This window comes from Macrotis lagotis, chromosome 2, assembly GCF_037893015.1.
Source record: "Macrotis lagotis isolate mMagLag1 chromosome 2, bilby.v1.9.chrom.fasta, whole genome shotgun sequence".
In the NCBI taxonomy this organism is placed as follows: Eukaryota; Metazoa; Chordata; class Mammalia; order Peramelemorphia; family Peramelidae; genus Macrotis; species Macrotis lagotis.
In genome coordinates, this window is record NC_133659.1 from 26,582,658 (window position 1) to 26,603,004 (window position 20,347).

Consider the following 20,347-nt stretch of genomic DNA (forward strand, 5'->3'; position numbering starts at 1 on the left):
AACCCAAGAAAAATAACTTATCCTAGGAAGTAGCTGAGATGGAATAAAAAAACCAGATCTCCCATTAATGCATTGTTAGTGGAGTTGTGAACTGATTCAACCATGCTGGAGAGCAATTTGGAATTACACCCAAAGGGCAACAAAACTGGACGTACCCTTTGACCTAGCAATGTCACTACTAGTCACTAACTCAAAATTGAGGAACAAAGGAGGAAAGGGCTATATTTATATACACATACACAAACACACAAATATTTATAGCAGCTCTTTTCTGTGGGCAAAGAATTGAAAACTCAGGGGATACCCATCAACTGGTGAGTGGCAGAAAAATGGTATGTGATTGTGATAGAATACTATTTAGCAACAAAAAATGATGAGCTGGATACTCTCTGAAAAGCCTGGAAAGACTCAAATGAGCTGAGGCAAAGTGAAATGTTTTACACACAAAGTAACAGCAGTATAGAGACCCAAGACAACTATTTGTTTTTAGGTTTTTGCAAGGCAATGGGGTTAAGTGGCTTGCCCAAGGCCACACAGCCAGGTCATTATTAAGTGTCTGAGCCCGCACTTGAACTCAGGTCCTCCGGACTCCAGGGCCGGTGCTCTGTCCAGGGCACCACCGAGCCGCCCCTCTGACAGAAAACACTCAATGCCCGGAGAAAGGGCGGAGGGTGTCGGAGCTGGCTTCCTCCCCGGCCCCGCCCCCCTCGCTTCTCCGGGCTTCTCTTGTCCTTGCCCACAGGGTTGTCACGTGACTCCCCACGGGCGCCAGCTCTCACTCTGCCATCTCCGTGGGGCCGTGGGGGTGGGGAGGGAGGCAGGGAGAGAATTTGCAATGCAAAGTTCCAAAAATGATTAAATACTAAAAAATAAACTTAGAACAAAGAAGAGCCCGGGGGTCCTGGCCCAGGCCGGCCCGGAGGGGAGGAGGAGGAAGCCTTCGGGCCACTCTCTGGGCGCCCAGTCCCCTCCCAACCCCGCCTCCCGGGCCTCGAGGGCAGAGGTGGCGAGGAAGTGGACGCGGAGGCCGAGGGGGGCAGTTTTCTGTCCGCGCATGCGCGCAGGCGCTCCGGGAGGGGGAGAGGCCGCCGGGGCGGAGCCTGAGCCGGAGGCCCGAGGCACGTGCCGAGCGCTCCACCCCGCTCCCCCCCAGCCCAGGCTCCGCCCCCGAGTGGCCCCGCCCCCGAGCGCAGGCCCCGCCCCCCGGCTCTGCGCCTTTAAGCGCCGAGCCTCGGCCCCGCCCACATCCGTCCGACTTCACTTCCTTCGCTGGAGAGTAGCGGGAGAGCGCGGAGGGGGAGGGGAGGAGGGGAGGAGGAGGCCGCGCGCCCCGGGCCCAGCCATGAGCCCCCCGCTCGCGCCCCTCGTCCTGAGCTGCTGCTGCTGCTGCCTGCTGCTGGGCGCCGCCGCCGCCTCCGCGGAGCGAGGGCTCGGAAAGGGTCAGACTGTTCTCCAGCCCCCCAGCCTCCTGCTGGAACCCCTGCACCCCCGGCACCCCTTCCCCATCTCCTCCTGGGCCCCCGGCCCCGCCCCTCGCGGGCTTGGGACCCTCCCTCCAGCTTCCGGGTCTCGTGCTTGCTGGACCACCCCAACCCCCAGTCTCGTGGCCCCCGTCTGCCTCAGTTTCCCCGGCTGCACAGTGGGCTCCATATATCCTAGAAGTCAGGGTTCTTATTGTGTGTTCCCACAGGATGCGGGGTCCTCGCCCATGGGCCAGGCTGGCATCTGGTGGGGGGCTCCGAGGACAGGATTGACTCCTCCAGGGCCCTAGGTCGGGTCACTGGGCGGGACGCTCGGCTGGAGGCTTCCCCGGAGCTTCCACGTGGGCAGCGAGGCAGGCCTGACTCCTCCTGGGACTGGCAGGACCGGACCACCTCCGTGGGGTCCTGGCCCCGGGGCTGCCCCAAGCAAAGAGGGGAGAGGATCCCCACAACCCCGAGAGCCGGAAGGGCCCTCCAGCCTCACCTAGTGCAACTCTTTGTTTTGGGGAGACAGCTGGCTAGCTTTTCTTTGGGACTTTTTGAGACCGAGTCAGGTGGGATCATGGCAGTTAGGATGATTACATATAATCTGCTCTTTTTGGCAAGGCAATGGGGTTAAGCGACTTGGCCAGGGTCACACAGCTAGTAAGTATCAAGTGTCTGAAGCTAGATTTGAAACTAAGTCCTCCTGCCTCTAGGACCTGGGCCCTAACCACCGCTGTCCCAAATAAGCTACTCTTTAAACAAAGGGGGGGGGGCAGAGTGTGCACAATTGCAGTATTACTTTATTCATTTTAATAATAATAGCTGACTTTCCTCTGGGATATCCCCAAAATCTGAGGTTAGTTTTAGTCTTGCTTTTATACTTTAATAAAGACCAACAATGGCAGAGAAAACTCAGCCAACAGTACAGGTACCACAATGTGCCAGGGATTTTGCTGGGCAGAGCTTACAGAGACAGAAGGGTCTCGCTCAGTCATCCAGTCACCTTGGCTAGCTCCAAGAAGGCTGAGACTAGTGTGAAATTGCTTTCCTCTACATCCCCATGAAGGAGTTTTCAGCTTGAAAACCGAAAGGATGGGGTTGGGGATTGTCACAGCTTCTCTGAGCAGGGAAGACCCTTGGGAGCCTCATAGTCCATCTTGTCCCAGATCAAGGACTTTTCTCTACATGCCCTGTTTGAGGACCTCTAGAAATGGGGAGCCCATTGCATTCTGGAATGGCACTTATGATTAGCATGTTCTTCAAATAAACCTGAACCTGCCTCTTACAGTTTTGCAAAATGCCCCATTGCTTCTGGCTTAGATAGGAAAAAAAAATCTAATCCATCCTCCACATGATAACCCTTTGGATACTTGAGGACAGCTATCCCTGCCCTTCTATCACTAGTTTTCTCATCTGCAGGCTACATGATTCCTCCAGCTGGTCCTCTGAGACCATAGACTTGAGGCCTGCCTTTGCCTGGCTTGCCCTCCTTTTCTTCATGTTCTCCACCATGAACACTTGAACCCAATGTCAGTCCAGGCTCTCCCCCCAGCCTCCAGGCTCTGTGACCTTGCCTATTACTGTTGTGAGCCTTAATGTCCTTGCCCATGAAGAAACAGCAATAAATCTGCCTCCCCAGTAACAAGAGGGTATCATGGGGCACTTTTAGACCCCCATAATTGTTTCATTGTCAGCCTTTTCATGATGGAAAAGTTTATCTTGAGCTTTTGTCTTTCTAGGTTTTGGGGATCATATTCACTGGAGAACACTAGAAGATGGAAAGAAAGAGGCAGCTGCCAGGTAGGTGCAATCACTATAGGTGATTTTATTGGAAACCAAGGACCCACATTCTAGAGGAATGGGGGGGGCGTGGAAAGATTTCTGGCTCCACTTGGAGAATCTGGGTTCCAATTCTGTGTCTGATGCTTGCTGCAGGCATGACCTTGGGCAGATTGCTTCCCTGGACTTCAATTTCCTAGTCTGTAAGATGAAAGGGGTCATGTGGCCAAGAGGTCCTTCCTGGCTCCAGATTGATGACTCCTCTGACCTAGATTTCAGGAAGGGGTCTGAGGCCCAACTAGAAAGCAGAGGATGGAGTTGAATGATGGCTCAAGACTTCTCAACTAGACTAAACTGGTCAGCATGGACCCTAGGGGAGTCAGGAAGGGGTGACCATGAGAAGACTGGAGGGGAGGGAAGCAAAGACTATAGATCCTGTGTTACCTTAGTTCAGGTACACTGAGAGAGAATCTGAGCATGATCCATTTGGTAGCTAGGAGAGCAGTAACCAATAAATTGGGTTAATGACTTCTCAATGACCACAGACCACTGAGGTAGGTCTTCATATAGTTCTGAGAGGTAAAGAGTTGGGTAGATGGGAAAGACAATATTATTGGATAGAGGATAGATAGAGCATCGTGGGGCTGGGGACCCCTTGACTGTGAGGTCAGTGACCACCCCTCTCTGACAGTCAGAGATTGTTCATTGTTTTATGGGGACTATCAGCATCTCACTGACCTTAATAGAGGTCCAGAGTTAGCAACAATCGGGTGTCTAGAAGGATTTGTAGGGGGATAAGATCCTCCCCAATTATAGGACAGTCAAGAACCGAAAATAAATTTTTTGGAGATAACAAGTTAACTTGTAACTGTAAAGTAACTTCATAGGAAAAACTGACTCAAAATAAAACATAAAATCAGTTAAGTTTATACAGTATAAACTAGAGGCAATATTTTGTTCTTTTTATCTTCTGTGATTAGGCTTTCAATTGAAAGGCAGCTAGGTGGTATAGTGGATAGAGCACTTGGACCTGAAGTCAGGAAGGACTGCGTTCAAATTCAGCTTCCTACACTTACTAGCTGTTTGATTCTGGGCAAGTCACTTGATCTCTGCCTTGGTTTCCCCTGTTAAATGGGGTCTACTAGTTATGCTATTTTAGGTAATTGTGACAACCAAACCAGATGCTATTTGTAAAGCTCTTAGTACAGCGCTGGCACATATAACAGGTACCCTAAAAATACTAGCTATTATTATTGTTGTTAGTCTCGGGTCATATTAACAGCAGGCCTTTTTTGGCGCAGAGACTTTCAGGCCAAGAAAGTAAAGGCAATCTGGGGCTGCATGGAGAAATGCCCAGGGTCCAGGATCAGGAAGGCATCGGACCTCCTGTTAGACTTTGTTAGACTTAGTTGGAGCTTTGTGTTGAGTTCTGGGGGCCACCCTCTAGGAAGACACTGGCAATCTAGAGAGCACCCAGAAAATAATTATGAGGATGGGGAGGAGCCTGGAGACCAAACCGTAAGTCTCAGGCATTGGGAGTATTAGCCTGAAGAAAAGACATGTGGGGGTCAGAAGAGTTTTTTAAGGTATAATTAAGAAGGGATATTTGATAAAAAAGGGGATTAGCCCTGTTCTGTTTGGTCCCATGGGTTTGGGGAAACAGATTAAAGAAAATCCTTCTAACAGAGCTCCAAGTGTCTACTAGAGGACAGGTAACAAGCTCTTTACTGAATATTCCCAAAGAGCATGTTCATGGGATGTCATAGCAGGAATACTTGTTAGGCGTGATCAGATTAGGTGGCTCCAAAGGCCCTTTTCAGTTCTGGCCTCTTGCAAGTCTATAATCCTTTATGAAGAATTCATTTTGATAAAAGATAACCTCTTAATTCCACCCCCTGGTTAGGAATTCCTCCAGAATCCATCCTTATCTCCTATCTGCAGAAGAAGGAGTACCTAGTATGAGGAGAGTGTTTGCTCATCCTCCAGAGATGGACCTGGAGAACCTCTGGACGCTCTAATCTTGAAAAGAACGTAGGAGGGGCCAGATCCCTGCTAAAACCCTTCTTCTGGGAACAGCGAAGGGCTGGAAGGCTCTGTTTGGGAACTAAACCCTTCCCCTATCTTAGGGTCTTGAGAAGGTATCCAGAGGGAGACTTCATCTTCCTTAAGAGTCTTTGAAGCTTTATCTCTGACTCCTTAAGTCCTAACATCACCACCCAGATCTTGAACCAAAAAAGAAGAAAGTTTAGTGGCCTGTTTATGCTGTTTAGTGGTCCCATGCAGGAGTGGGAAGGCACGTGAGTGTATGTGGAGAACTGAGGATTCAGAGAAAAGCAATTCCCATGGTCATGGAGGCGGCCTGGATGGAAGGGCTCGGCCGGCGTCAGTGGCCTGATCCTTAAGGTACAGCGGCCAAGCCCAGACCCAGCTCCTTATCTGAAGCCATTCTCACTGATGGCATCAGATCAGTTGCCGACCGCGTTGAACCATCTGATGACGTCAGGGACACTCCTCCGGAGAACCCTAAAGTAAAGGCAGCAGGGGCCCCGCTACACCGCCCCAGGGGGTCCACACCGCCCCAGGGGGTCCACACCGCCCCAGGGGCTGTGCGTGCTTTGTTGTGCTTGTTTCTAATCGGCCAGACCAGCCTTGCAGGCCGGAGGGTGCTGCTGGCCGGAGGATGCTGCTGGCCGGAGGGTGCTGCTGGCCGGAGGTGCCCAGGGCCGGGTCACAAAGTGCAGGAACCCTCCGGGGGCAGTCCGGGCGGTGGGACCCGCTGGAGTTCCAGTCCCGCCAGAGCTCTCGTGGCCGGTCCTGGCGCGGCGGGAGGGGGCGGCCCTGGGCATGACTGCCCGGGGCCGGGGCGGCTGGCAGTGGGGGCGGAGTGGAGAGGTTTCAGCGCCGGCCTGGCTCCAGGGGGCGAGCCTCAGTTTCCCCATCTGTCCAGGAGGGAGGGCGGCCCTCCGACCCCTCACCGCCGCCAGGACCCTTTGGGCCGCCGCCCTCGGGGCTCCTCCTCCCCTCCCTCCCTTCAGAGCCACGTGACTGCTTCGGCGCCCCGCCCTCCGTTACCGCAGCAACTTTCCGCTCTCCCCCCCCCCCCCCCCCCCCCCCCCCCCCCCCGTCCGGCCCGGCCCGGCCCGGCCCCTCCGGGTGACGTGCCGATAGGCTGGGGCGGCTGCGCGCTGATTGGCCGGGCCGGGGGCGGAAGTCTCGGGAGCGCTTCCGGCGGCCCTGGCCGGGCGCCCCGGAAGCGGTCTCGCGGGCCGTCATGCCGCTGCTGGTGCTGTGCGGGCTCCCGGACAGCGGGCGCAGCCGGCGCGCCGACGAGCTCCGCGGGGCGCTGGAAGCCGAGGGTCGGCCCGTGACGGTGGTGCGCGATGCCGACGTGCTCGGGGCCGGCGGGCCGGCCGCGCTGGGCGAGGCCTACTCCGACCCGGCCCGCGAGAAGGCGCTGCGCGCCGCGCTCAGGGCCTCGGTGGAGCGCGGCCTGGGCCGCCGCGCCGTCGTCCTCCTCGACTCGCTCAACTACATCAAAGGCTTCCGCTACGAGCTGTACTGCCTGGCCCGGGCGGCGCGCACCCCGCTCTGCCTGCTCTACTGCCTGAAGCCGCGGCCGCCGGGCCCCGACGAGCCGGAGCCGGAGCCCCCGGCCGGGACACCGGAGGGGAGCCCGAGTTCAGAGGACCCCGAAGAGCGTGGGGCCCCGAGGGCCCCAGCGGCAGAGCCCCCGGAGCCCGGGCCGGACCTTGGCTTCCCCCCAGACCTCTTGGACGCGCTGGCCCAGCGGTTCGAGGCCCCCGACTCGAGGAATCGCTGGGACCGGCCCCTCTTCACCGTGGTGGGCCTGGAGGAGCCCCTGCCCCTGGCCCAGATCCGGGCCGCCCTGTTTGAGAGCCAGGTGCCGGCGCCCCACCAGGCCACGCAGGCCCAGCCGCTGGCGTCCACCAACTTCCTGCACCAGCTGGACCAGGTCACCAGCCAGGTTCTGGCGGCCCTGATGGAGGCGCAGAAAACGGCCGTCCCGGGGGACTTGTTGACCCTGCCCGGGACCAAGGAGAAGCTGCTGTTCACTCGCCCCCTCACCCTGGCCGAGCTGAGCCGCCTCAGGCGCCAGTTCATCTTCTACACCAAGATGCACCCCAACAAGGAGAACCTGCCCCAGCTGGCCAACATGTTCCTGCAGTACCTAGGCCAGAGCCTCCGCTGAGCGGGGAGGGGGCCCGGGGGGCCCAGAGCCTGTGGCAGCTGCCAGAGCTCCCCAGAGAACGGGGCTTTAGGTGGACAGCAGCGGCGTCGCACTTATATTCTTTTTTGGGGGGGGGGTTGCAAGGCAAATGGGGTCGAGTGGCTTGCTCAAGGCCACACAGCTAGGTAATCATTAAGTGTCTGAGGTAGGATTTGAACTCAAGTACTCCTGACTCCAGGGCTGGTGTTCTATCCATTGCACCACCCAGCCACCCGCTGCACTTGTATTCTTTTTGGAAGTGGAGACGTTTTGGACACTGAACTTCCTTTCTCAAAGAGACAATTTTAGAGAAGGCTTAAAATGGACAACATCCTGTGAAAAATAAAAATGAGATTTTTGAGGGGTTTTTAAAAATTGGAGTCATTCATTGCTAATACTACTAGGATCATAGATTTAGGACTAGAAAGGAAAAGTTTCTCAGTATTGTTAACAGTCTATAGAATTATGTGCTGTATTCTGTGATTAGTCTTGAAATAAAGGAGATGATAGCCAGAAAGTCTTGGACATCTGTGTGTGCACTGTGGCTTAGACCCTAACCTTGCCTTCCCATCTGTCCTACAACTCGCCCCTAGCCCCCAGGTTTGAGTTCTTTGAGACGGAAGAACTGGCACAAGGCTGCCAACCCAAGTGGTAAATAAATATCTTTTTCTTCATTCTGTCAAAAGTACCCCAACTGAGTGGTCCTCCATCCTTGACTTGAACACCTCCAAATAAAGGGAAAAGGAGCCCACCTCCCATTTCTTTTTTTTAATTGGTATTTTATTTTTCCAAATACATGTTATAAAAGTTTTTCAACATTCATCCATATGCATATGTATATTTTTAAGTTACATAATTTCCTCCCCCACCCTTTCTCCCCAACCTCCTCTCCTCAGTGGCAGATGAGTGTTGTCCATACACAGTTGTGTTAAACATGTTTACAGATTGATCATTTTTGGTATGAGGAATTAGGATTAAGGGAAATAAATACATGAGAGAAATTTTTTAAAAACTGAATGTAGTGTTCATCAGATTCTGAAGGTTTTTGTTTTGGTTTTCTTCCTCTGGATGGGGGGATAGCATTGTTCTTAGCAGGTCTCCCCAGGTTGTCCTAGCTCTCTGAACTGCTGAGAGGAGCCACTTCCCTTAAGGTTGATCAACTCACCATGTTGCTGTTATTCTCCCATCTCCCCTTTGAACAACGCTGCCTAGTAGAGTTGGTGGAATTATAACTTTGGTTAGGTGCCTTTGGGTTTGAGAATATTCTGACAGGACCCAAATGGTTGACACTGGGGTCGCAAAATATATCATAAATTTGTCTGAGACTCAAAATGCTTTTGTTAACCTCCTTTTTTCCGTATCTGCAAAATTCCTGCTTCCTCCCAAAACTGCCTCCCCTTTCCCCAGATGCAGCTGGAACGATGGGATAGTAAACTTCACTTGACTCCCTATGTCACAGGAAACGCTATATGTCTAATTGCTATCTCTGCTTCTGTATCCTTGCTCACAAGACCCCCCCCCACACACACACACACCCAAATACTATAAAAACTTTGTTCTCTGAACATTTGGGGCTGTGTGATTTGAGATGTAACCCCACACAGTCAGGTAATAAATCTCCCAATCCCAGTAGCTTGGTCTCTGTCTTGCTTTTTGGGTACAACAATGGCATAGGCCTTACTCCCTTTCCCTAGTCCTCCACCCCTAGTGAGGAGAGGGAGGTTTTCCCTTCCTCATTCTTCCTGAGCCTACTGACTCTTTGCTTATTTTGTTTTCTAAGTGGGCTGCCCCTGATGGTCATCATCCATAAGTCCTGGTGCGGTGCTTGCAAAGGTATGTATGTGCCAGGGATTCCAGCGTCTCTGAAGGAGACGTGCTCCCTTCCTACAGAAGGATTTCTTGTTACTTTCTGATGTTAGTATGCATGGTGATCTGGGGGCACAGGAGAAAGTTAGAACATTGTCCCTATCCTCAGGAAGTTGACTGAAACAGCTCAGGGTTTGGTGTTGGGACCTGGGTTTGAATCCTGCCTCTGTCTTTTACTACTTGTGTGTCCCAGGGTAAGCTAAGTGACCCCACTGAGCCCCCATTTCCTCATCTATAAAGTCAGCACTTGAGCTTCCCCTGACACCTTCAGAGGCAGCTTGACATAGAAGAGAGACTGCTGGGAGACCACAGGGCCTTCCTGACTTTTCCCTCTTCCAGAATCTCCTCCTCACAGATCCCATTCTGGCTCATGTCCTGAGTCATGTCTGTGTATGATGCTTATCCCACTCATGAGACTGTAAGCTCCATGAGGGCAAAGCCTGGTCATTTCCATCAATGCATACAACCTTGTACCTAGTAAGTTTTTATAACTGCTTTCATGGTGTAGAGGCTGTCCAGTAGTGCTCCTTGTGGACACAGGGCCATGCTTCAGGAGACCCAGTTTTCAGAGGTCAGGGAAGGATGGAGAGGGCATTGAAGCTTCATGGCAGAAGGGGCTGAGGGGAATGGGGAGGACCTGGAGTGCCACAGAGGTGGGAGGGGCATGGACCACATGTCCAAAGGGAGCCTGAATCTAGAACTTCTGGCTCTATCCAATCATCAGTCACCACTAGCTTCCTGACTTAGGATCACAAATAGAGAGCTGAGAGGGACCTGGGGTAGCAGGGTCCTACAAATAGAAGTCCAAGGCAAGATCTGAACTTGAGTCTTTCTGATTGAACCCCCCACTGCTTGAGAGGCCACCTGGATATTTTGAGAAGCAATGTGGTATGAAGACCTGGGCTGGCATCCTGGCTTGGCTCTTTATTCTGCGACTCAGTCTCCTCATGTATAAAATGAGGGGATTGGACTGGGTGGCCTTTTGGTTCTAGAGCTAGGGTCCTCTAGAGCTAGGTATTGGGCTCAGACTAGACTGAATTTCTGCCTGAGGTGCTTGTTACTTATGTGATGTCCAGACCTCTACCTTCCCATCTGTAAAATGGGGGTGATGGTTGTCATCATCATCATCGCTATTATCATCACTTCTATAGTACTTTATGGTTTGCAAAGCCCTTGACGAATACTGTGTTTGTATATAATAGTTGCTCAGTTTTATTTGTAACAAGGAGCGTGCCTTTGTAACCCTGAAATCAATATAGAAAGGGGTGAAATGACGACGAAGAAGCCCTCTCCTGGCGGGCAGGGTACAGGTTTACATTAGGTGAAGACGCATCTTCTTTTAAATCATTTTGTTCTTTTTTTTTTTTTTTAAATCAGCCTTAAAGCCCTTGTTTGCGGAGTCCAAGGAGATCTCAGAACTTGCCCACAATTTTATTATGGTCAATCTTGAGGTAAGGTTGGAGGAGGTCCCCTGTCAATTTGGGAGTAAAGGGACTAAGGCAGAGCTTAGCATGTGAGTGTCAACAAGTGTTCCCCCTTGACTTGCTCTAAATCAAAGAGTATCAAGTTGGTGCTGAGTATGGGACCTAGCAGACAGTAAGTGCCTATTAAATGCTTTTTCATTCATTGGAAGATCTCAGAGGCCATCAAGTTCAATCCTTGTGGCCCAGCCTGGATGCCCTGGGATAAATATTTGTCATAGTCATATTTTGAGGCCACTATTCCTAGGAGATGTGTTTACACATACATATAAACTACTTTTTGAACTGGAGGTAGGTTCTTACTATTAATATTTTTTGACATTTTTCCCTTATTACCTGTTTCCCATTATATCATTTTCTCTTTTCCCTCCGAGAAATCTACACTTTATAATGAAATATAAAAAAGAGAGAGGAGAGTTTTTCAGAATTGACCAAGACCACCAAGAGTCTGACATAATGGGGTTGGGGTTTTTTTTTGGATTTTTGTGAGTCAGTGGGGTTAAGTCACTTGCCCAAGGTCACAGCTAGAAAATATCAAGCATCAGAGATCAGATTTGGACTCAGGTCCTCCTGACTCCAGGGCCAGTACTCTATCCACTGTGCCATCTAGCTGTCCCCCATAACATATTATTTATCGAACCTCATTTAACAAAAATCTATTTTTTTCTCTCCTGCATTAAAAGAAAAGACAAAACCCTTGTAACAAATCTATATAATTAAAAAAAATCTTTCAGTGGCCATGTCCCCAAAATATGTTTCCTTCAGTAGCCTGAGCCCATCCCACCTCTGTCAGGAGGTGAGTAGCATGCTTTAGTAGCTGTCCTCTGGAATCATATTGCCCAGACTTCTTAAATCTATCATAGTTGTTTGTCTTTACAATACTGTTATTATTCATGGTTTTTCTTTCAGTTCTGTTCACTTGGCTTCATTTCATGAATGTCTTCTGAGAGTTCTCTGAAACTATCCCTTTCATCATTCCTTATTAGTACAGTAATATTCCATTAGATTCACATGCCATCATTTGATTAGGCTGGATCCACCCTCAATCTCCTGTTTACTGCTATAAATATTTATATACGTATGGATCATTTTTCTCTTTTTTGATCTTAGTGGAGTTTTGGCCTAGTAGTATTGTCTCTAGGTCAAAGAGTAGGCACAATTTAGTCATTCTGGAGGTCTGGTTCTAAACTTTTTTGGCATGACTAGACATTATGTGTAGCTATTGTCTATTGACTCCAGGACCTTTACCTTCCTTTCTTGATGAATTCAGTATTTTACTTACAGTCTTTCTCTCCTACCTAGCACCTGCCCTCATATTAGGGGACTTCAAAATATAGATTGCCATTTCTTCAAACATCTTCATCTGCAGCTTGCATGTCCCATATCATACTCCTCCACTTCTTAGCCCCATACAGAGATGGTCCTACCCTTGATCTTGCCATTGTTCACAGATGTTCCATTTCCATGTTTTTGAACTCTGAAATTCATTGATCTAATGACAGTCTATTGCCTTTCTACCTCTCCCTCTTGTCTTGCAAGTCCAAACCCTGTTCTTATCCTCACTATGTCTTCTAATCCTTTAACCCCAGTTCTCTTTAGGCTAGCACTCCTGAACTAGCCATACTTTTCCTCCCTATCTTGACTCCATGGTGAACCAGTTCGACTCTACCCTGTCTTCTTCTCTTGAGTGTCTTGGCCCCTATTGATTTATTCTATTTTTTTTTTTCTTTTTGAGAAACTGGGACAATTAACTCTTTTGTCTCATGGAGTTTCCATTTATGATTTCTTGAAACTGAGCTCTGAAAAACTAAGCCTTGTTAAAGTTCTTCTGATACAAATAGAACTATTTGACTCTGCCTTTGAACCCAAATCACTCTTTCGTTGAGTGGTCAATTTTGGGTCCCAGCCCAAGCCTCATTTACTCCTTGCCTGGGTTCGGAGTGAATCTAAATAGTGCTTCTTTCTGTTTTGACCACAAACTCTGAGGGTCCTTCCCCTCTCAGATTCATTCTTTTTTTTTTTTTTGCTTTGTATTTTATTTTATTTATTTAATATTTATTCTCATTTTGTACCAATAATGTTTTTTATACATTAAAAAAATATTCTTGTTTAAGAGTAAACAAAATACCCCCTCCCCCCATAAATGTAGACTCGCTTGAGCAATAAAGGGGAGAGAAAAAAATTAAAATTAAAAAAATAATAATAGTAATAATTGTAGGTATGGCCAGGTGGTGCAATGGACAGAGCACCAGCCCTGGAGCCATGAGCACCCAAGCCCACATCCAGCCCCGTACACCTAACAATCACCGAGCTGTGTGACATGCAAGCCACCCAAACCTCACTGCCCTGCAAAAACCAAAAAAAAAGGGAAAAAAAGACCCAAAATAAAATAAAATAGTAATAATAGTAGGGGTGGCTGGGTGGCAGACAGAGCATTGGCCCTTGAGCCAGGAGCACCCGGGTCCAAATGTGGCCTCAGATATCCAACGATCACCCTGCTATGTGGCCCCAGGCAGGCCACCCAGCCCCATTTGCCCTGCACCCCCCCAAAAAATAATAATAATAAAAAATGTACTTGAGTCTTTGTTCCAACACCAACAACTGTCGTGGGTGGATCACATTCTTTATGATAAGTCCATCACAAAAGTTACTTCCATATTTTTCTACCATTGCCATTGCTGATCGCAACTTCCTCCTTTCATATTTCTCCACTACCGTGTACTATATTTTCTCTCTCCTTTCATTCTGACTCTGCTGTAGGGTATCTGAGTGGCGCAGCAGACAGATCCCTGGCTCTGGGGTCAAGAGGCCCTGAGCCCCCATACCACCCCTTAGGCCCAGCATCCACCTGGCCCTATGGTCCCGGACAGGCCTTCCAATCCCAGCCCCTTGCAAGAAGTAAAAAAGGAAATGTGTTATATCTGACCACTCTCCCCCCATGGTCCATCCTCTCCTCCTTTATTCACATCCCCACCCCTTTCCCCTGCTCCCCCCCCCTCCTTCTTACTCCAGATGCCTATACCCCATTGAGTATATATGCTGTTTCCTCTCCTAGCCACCTCTAATGAGAGCGAAGATTCCCTTGTTCCCCCTTGCCTTCCCCCCTTCCATAACATTGCAATAGCTCATTGTAATAAAGAAAAATCTTACTATATGAAATATCTTGGCCTATTCCCCCTCTCCTTTTTCTTTCTCCCATTACATTTCTCTTTTTTCTATTGACTCCATTTTTATACCATATTTTATCTTCACATTCAGCTTTCTCCTGTGTTTCAACTATAAAAGCTCCCTTTACCTGCTCTATTAACTGAGAAGGTTTATATAAGTATTATCAGTGTCATTTTTCTATGCAGGAATACATGTAGTTCATCATCAAGTCCCTCATATTTTCCCCCTCTCCTCCAATCTCCATGCTCAAACCTTCTGGACAGTTCTGGCCATTCCAACAGGAACTTTTGAAATTCCCCCGGTTCATTGAAAGCCCATCTTTTTCCCTCAAAGAGGACATTCATTTTTGCTGGGTAGTTGATTCTCAATTGCATTCTAAGCTCTTTTGCCTTCCAGTATATTATATTCCAAGCCCTACAAGCTTCCAATGTAGTTGCTGCTAAGTCCTGTGTGATCCTGACTGCAGCTCCATGATATTTGAACTATGTCCTTCTGGCTGCTTGTAATATTTTCTCTTTGACTTGGGAGTTCTGGAATTTGGCTATAATATTCCTAGGGGTTGTTTTTTGGGATCTCTTTCTTGGGGAGAAAGGGTGGATTCTCTCCATTTCTATTTTGCCCTCTGCTTCTAGAATATCAGGGCAATTTTCCTGTAGTAATTCTTTGAAAATGATGTCAAGACTCTTTTCCTGATCATGACTTTCAGGTATTCCAATAATTTTTAAATTATCTTTCCTAAGTCTGTTTTCCATATCAGTTAGTTTTTCAATGAGATAGTTCACATTTTCTTCTAATTTTTCATTCTTTTGGTTTTGAAGTATTGAGTCCTGATTTCTCGTAAATTCATCAATCCCCTGAGTTCTGTTCTTTGTCTGAAGGATTTGTTCTCCTCAGAGAGTTTTCTTATCTCTTTTTCCATCTGGCCAATTTTGCTTTTTAAAGCATTCTTCTCAATAACTTTGAACTGTTTTATCCATTTGACCTAAGCTGTTTTTTAGTATGCTATTTTCTTCAGCATTTTTTTGGATTTCCTCGACTAGGCTGCTGACTTCATTTTCATGTTTTTCCTGTATCTCATTTCTTTTCCCAGTTTTTCTTCTAACTCCCTCATTTGATTTTCAAGGTCTTTTTTGAGCTCTGTCATAGCCTGAGCCAAATTTCTGTTTTTCTTGGAGTCTTTAGATGCAGGAGCTTTTGCTTCCTCAACTTCAGACTGAGTATTTTGATCCTTCTTGGGCTCATATGCAAAATATTTCTCAATGGTGTTCCTCTTGTTTCTCTGCTTGCTCATTTTCCCAGCCTGAGCCTGGTTTTGGAGTGCTTCCTGAGCTTTTGGGACACTCCCACAAGGGTCTCCGTGTGTGAGGCTCTGTCCTCCTTCCTGGTCTGTGAATGACCATATGCACCCCCCTCTGCTACAGGCCTGAGGTGGGGGGGGCCTGCTGTTCTATGGGGGGACCTAGACTGCAATCAGGATCTGAATGTGGTCAGAGCCCCAGCGTCCTGTTCCAGGGGCAGAGGACAAAGCTCAGCAGTCTCTCTCTCTTCACTCCCCTCCCTGGGTTCAATGGGCTTATGCCCTGGGGGCTCTTTATGCGCTCTGCCTGCTTCTGTTTCCTGGATCTGGGCAGGGCCTCATGTGCTCTGGCATAGGCGCCCCCCTTCCCCCACTTTGTGCCCGGTGCTCTCCAGGGCGTAGCTCAGGAAACTCCCCTGCTGCTGCCCCCAGGAGGCTGAAGTTCTTTCACTCTGGCAAGCCACCCCTGCAACCCTGAGGAGCAGAGTTTTTCTGCTTTTTTCCAGGTTACCTTGAGTAGGAGAACTGCCTCATTGGGTCTCTCTGTGGGTTCTGTTTCTTGAAAATTTAGAGTCCTTAGCTTATAAGTTTTATCCAGATTCATTCTTTTATGAAGTCATGTGAGGCCTTCTTTTGCCTCAATTCTCACCTCACCTTTAATTACTGAATGGGCCTAAGACCAGGAAATGACTTTTCTTAAAAAGACCAAGGTCAGGGCAGCTAGGTGGCTTGGTGGATAAAGCACTGGCCCTGGAGTCAGGAATACCTGAGTTCAAATCCCACCTCAGACAGGTAATAATTACCTAGCTGTGTGGCCTTGGGCAAGCCACTTAACCCCATTTGCCTTGCAAAAACCTGAAAAGAAAAGAAAAGAAAAGAAAAGAAAAGAAAAGAAAAGAAAACCAAGGTTTCCCATTGCATCCTCCTCATCTGCTGTTGTAATGATCTGAGTCTGGTCACTGGGCTCCAGTGATTCTGGAGGAGAGACTTTGCAAGGTCCTGTTTCACTTCAATCCATTTCACTTGTAAGTCAAGACAAGTGTCATTGGTCCTATGAGAATGAACAATAATAATCCTATCTTCCATTGGAAGCGCTTCCCACTTGCCCTTGATCCAAGCACTTCGCTTTTGTCTGTATCTTGTTTGCACACAATACTTTGCTTATTGATTCCCTCTTTAGTCTGTGAGCTACTGGGATTGTTTTTTCCTTTAGTACATAATGGGTGCTGGATTGGATAGACTGTACCACCAGTAATCACCAGATTTCTTTTCATGACTTCTGTGGGCAAAGCTCTCTGTCATTCAGCACTCTGGCCCGTTCTTATTCACATTATTATCATCTGTATGCACTGTTCTCATGGCTCCTTTACTTTTGTATTCTCCCATAAAAGTCTTCCTGCTTCTCCTAGTTCCTAGTCATGGTTTCTGATGGCTCAGTTATTCTCCATCCACCTTGGTCATCCATTCCCCAGTTTCTACTTGGCTACCCCCGTGGCTCTCTATGGCAGCTCTGGCTCCTTCAGACTAACTTGACCAAAATTTATGAGGTGACTTCTGGGCGTTCTATCAAAAGAACAAAAATAAACCTATTTCTATCTGCTAGGCAGTAGAGGCAACCTGCTGGAGTGGGGAAAGCACTGGTTTTGATTTCAGGAAGGGTGAATGACCATTTGTACAATCAGGACTGGATGACCTTGAGGTCCTTCCTAACTTGGAGGGTCTCTGATTCTTGAACCCTGCCTCCTGATTATGAAAGCACTTGGATTCTGGTGCTGTTCTTCTCCCTTAACCTCTTGACCCCTACCACCACTCTCATGGGGACAGAGGCAGTGATTTAAACTCAGGTTTTTTTTTTTTTGTTTTTAGGTTTTTTGCAAGGCAATAGGGTTAAGTGGCTTGCCCAAGGCCACACAGCTAGGTAATTATTAAGTGTCTGAGGTCAGATTTGAACTCAGTTACTCCTGACTCCAGGGCCTCTGCTCTATCCACTGCGCCACCTAGCCGCCCCTAAACTCAGGTTTTCTGACACTTTCCCAAGAGCCATACTAACCCAAAGTTGAGCAAGGACATAGGTCTTTTGGGGGGGGGGGGGGCCGGGTCAGATGAGGACAAAAGGATTCCTGAAGTTGCTGGGAGGAAGGTGCCTGAAGAGGCCTGGGCCCTTGGGGCATGAGTGGGAATCGCAGATCTCCACCTTCAGGGAGCTGAGTCATCCCACCTTGGTTGTCCGCAGGATGAAGAGGAGCCCAAGGATGAAGCCTTCAGCCCCGATGGTGGCTATATTCCAAGAATCCTTTTCCTGGGTAAGCTCCTGCTTTGTGCTCTGGAGAAGGGGATAAAAGTCTGCATAGTAGGAAGAAGGAGAGGAAGGGAAGAGGCTTCACCGAGCTCCCAAGAACCTGGGGAGGTCAGGGTGATTATTCCTATTTTATACATGAGGAACCTGAGGCAGGCAAAGGTTAAGTGACTAAATGGTTACCATAGTAACTAATGGTTACCATAGATGAATGTGTCTGAGGTTGGATTTGAACACCAGACTCAGTGCTCTGCTGCTTGGCTGCTGAATAAGCCCCAAAGGTAGTCAGCTGCAGTGACCACTGCCTACCCAGTGGCAGCATGGGACCCCCCCAAATCACAGAAAATATTGCTGTGAGAACTAAAATTCTAGATTCTTAAGGTATTGAATGATGACACACAGTCAGTCTCCTGCTCATTTTTGTTCTTTGAGTCTTCTGAAGCCTTTTTTTTAATAGCTGTTTTGTAGGTGGTTTGAACAAGATTAATTACCCCCATTTTATAGAGAAGGGACATGATCTGTCCAAGGTCACACACCCTGCAAGTGCAGATCATCATCAGTCAGTAAACACTGCCTAAACAAAACGGGTTTTGACATCTACCTCCCAGACTTGTTGCAAGAATCAAATGAGATTTGTGGAGAGCACTTGTGAATCCAGCTCTCTTTCGAAGGTTGAGTGATTATTATTATTATTATTATTGACAGTCATCACATTGAACTTTTTTCCCCTTGGATCTTAGATCCCAGTGGCCAGGTGCGCCCCGAAATCATCAACGGGAAAGGAAACCCCAGCTACAAGTACTTCTACATCAACGCTGATCAGGGTAGGTGGAATGGGGGGCAGGGCTGCAGCTCCCCAGCTTGGCCAGGGCATAACAGGGTCAGGATCTGCAAGGAGAAAGTGGAAGAAGCCTTTATAAAGGACCTACTATGTGTCTAGACTCAGGGGTCTGGAGATGGTGCAGGGAAGAGGGGACAGGGAGATGGAAATTCAACAGATCTTTTATGACCAAAATCTGAAACTAGTGAAACTCCTATTTAATTGGTTAATCTCTGCCTTTATCAAAAGCCTTCATTAAATGACTGGGGCAGGCTCCTGCTCGGATGTCAGAGAGCCGGTGATGAAAGTGTTTATCCGAGGTATTTAAGAAAAGCCAGGTTGCTTAAGATCCATAGGGATGTGCAGGGAAGAAGAGAAGGGTATAGGGGCAGCATTTGGCCCCTCCAAAATGAAAGAGGACTACCTATCCCTGCCCATGACCAACCTGATGACTCAAGAGTAGGGCAGGGAAAACCTTTATCCAGGGATGCCCCTGGGGAGACCTGGAGGAAGGGAGAATTGAGTCAGCTTTGTGGGAGGTTGTGCCTCTGTTTGACTGAACAGGTCCATCAGAATATCCTTCCAAAAGCTAGCTTCCCAGACATGCAAAGGGGGTTGGTTTGTTAGAGATCACCTCCCCTCTACTCTACATGGATCTTGTTACTTACATCAGAACCACCCTTCCCTGTCTTTGTGCACCCCATGCTTAGAGGGAGGCCTGGCACATGGCAATTGCTCAATCTGTGAGAATCATACATAAATCATGCCCAAAGGGCTTGTGGACAGACCCAACAAACACAAGCATTTCAAGATACAATGAGCAGGCAGGGGAAGAAATACAAGAAGAATTGAACTGTTGTTGGGACCAGCTCTTCTTAAAGCAGTGTCAGAAGGAAGTTTAACAAGGTAGTAGCATGATTGCCCCTTCAGAACCCCTACTGGGCTTTTTTTTCCCCTTCTCTCTGACATCTTATTTTTCTCTTGATTTTTTTCAGTGGTTGAAGGGATGAAGGAAGCCCAGGAAAAGCTGACTGGTGATTCCTTCAGAAAAAAACATCTGGAAGATGAGCTGTGATGGGGCTGGGAGTTCACCCCCTTCCTTCACTAAATCAAAATGGAGAGGAATCTTCTCATGGAAAAAGCACCAAGAGATGTGGCTTGCACTGGGAGGCAAGCCCTGTCCTTCTGGGAAAGGGTTCTGTCCTCTTGAGAAAATCCAGTTTTCCCATCCAGTTGCATGCCCTGTGATTCCTCCCTTCCTTCGCTCCCACCCTTCCACTAATTTACCTATTTACTAGTGACTGTTTGGCCTGAGAAATGAGCATCAGATTGCCTTATGAATGGGCCCGCTCCACTCATGCTTGGCTTCTCATTCCTTCTCCTTGTCCTCCACATGGGCAGGAACATCGACCTCAACCAAACCAGTCCATCCATTTCCATTTCCGAAGGAAACCTGGAAGGTTGGTCAGTGGCTGTGGCCTCACCAGGAAACCAGGGAATATCAGTTCCCTGCCCTTGACCTTCCTCCCTCCCATCTCTTCCACGAATTAAGTGAACTTTGAATCAGCTCCCCTTCCCCATTATCAATGTCTGAGTGATTCCTCACCTCCTATAGGTCCATTCTAGCCATTTCATCACACTGTATTTTTGTACTAGGATTTGGAAAATGACTTGTAGTTTAATTAAACTTTTAAATAATGCTTTAAAGGAAATAGTACTGGTTATTTTTAGTTTGGTTTGAGATCTGAAGAGTTTATGGGGAGGAGTAAAGACCACTTTGGAACTGTCCAGAAGTGGTATAAGTTGCCACAAAAGAGTGAAGTTTCTTTTCCCTAGCAGATCTCCAGGTGGAGATTGGATGACCACTTGTTGGGAAAGCCTTACTTTGTTTTAGTTTTTTCTGTTACATGTAAGTGTTGGAAAAATCCTAGAGGGGCTGCCTGGTC

At 48.4% G+C, this 20,347-nt stretch overlaps 2 protein-coding genes across 2 annotated transcripts; both read left to right on the top strand.

Moving 5' to 3' along the window:
* Window positions 1-1,263: 1,263 nt before the first annotated feature.
* Window positions 1,264-20,123, top strand: TXNDC12 (thioredoxin domain containing 12). The gene is made up of 7 exons (XM_074221452.1): window positions 1,264-1,439; window positions 3,206-3,266; window positions 9,254-9,306; window positions 10,717-10,790; window positions 17,519-17,588; window positions 18,322-18,405; window positions 19,397-20,123. The coding sequence occupies exons 1-7, from the start codon at window positions 1,343-1,345 to the stop codon at window positions 19,474-19,476; spliced, it is 519 nt and encodes a 172-aa protein (XP_074077553.1). The 5' UTR covers window positions 1,264-1,342; the 3' UTR covers window positions 19,477-20,123.
* KTI12 (KTI12 chromatin associated homolog) lies at window positions 6,453-9,246 on the top strand. Its single transcript, XM_074221451.1, has one exon. The coding sequence runs from the start codon at window positions 6,517-6,519 to the stop codon at window positions 7,453-7,455; it is 939 nt and encodes a 312-aa protein (XP_074077552.1). The 5' UTR covers window positions 6,453-6,516; the 3' UTR covers window positions 7,456-9,246.
* Window positions 20,124-20,347: the final 224 nt, after the last annotated feature.

Bases quoted from the DNA above. Each gene is read 5' to 3' on its own strand.
- KTI12 (XM_074221451.1), top strand. From the start codon at position 6,517: ATGCCGCTGCTGGTGCTGTGCGGGCTCCCGGACAGCGGGCGCAGCCGG.
- TXNDC12 (XM_074221452.1), top strand. From the start codon at position 1,343: ATGAGCCCCCCGCTCGCGCCCCTCGTCCTGAGCTGCTGCTGCTGCTGC. The intron at 1,440-3,205 runs GTCAGACTGTTC...TTGTCTTTCTAG, and splicing joins GGAGCGAGGGCTCGGAAAGG to GTTTTGGGGATCATATTCAC. The intron at 10,791-17,518 runs GTAAGGTTGGAG...GGTTGTCCGCAG, and splicing joins TTATTATGGTCAATCTTGAG to GATGAAGAGGAGCCCAAGGA.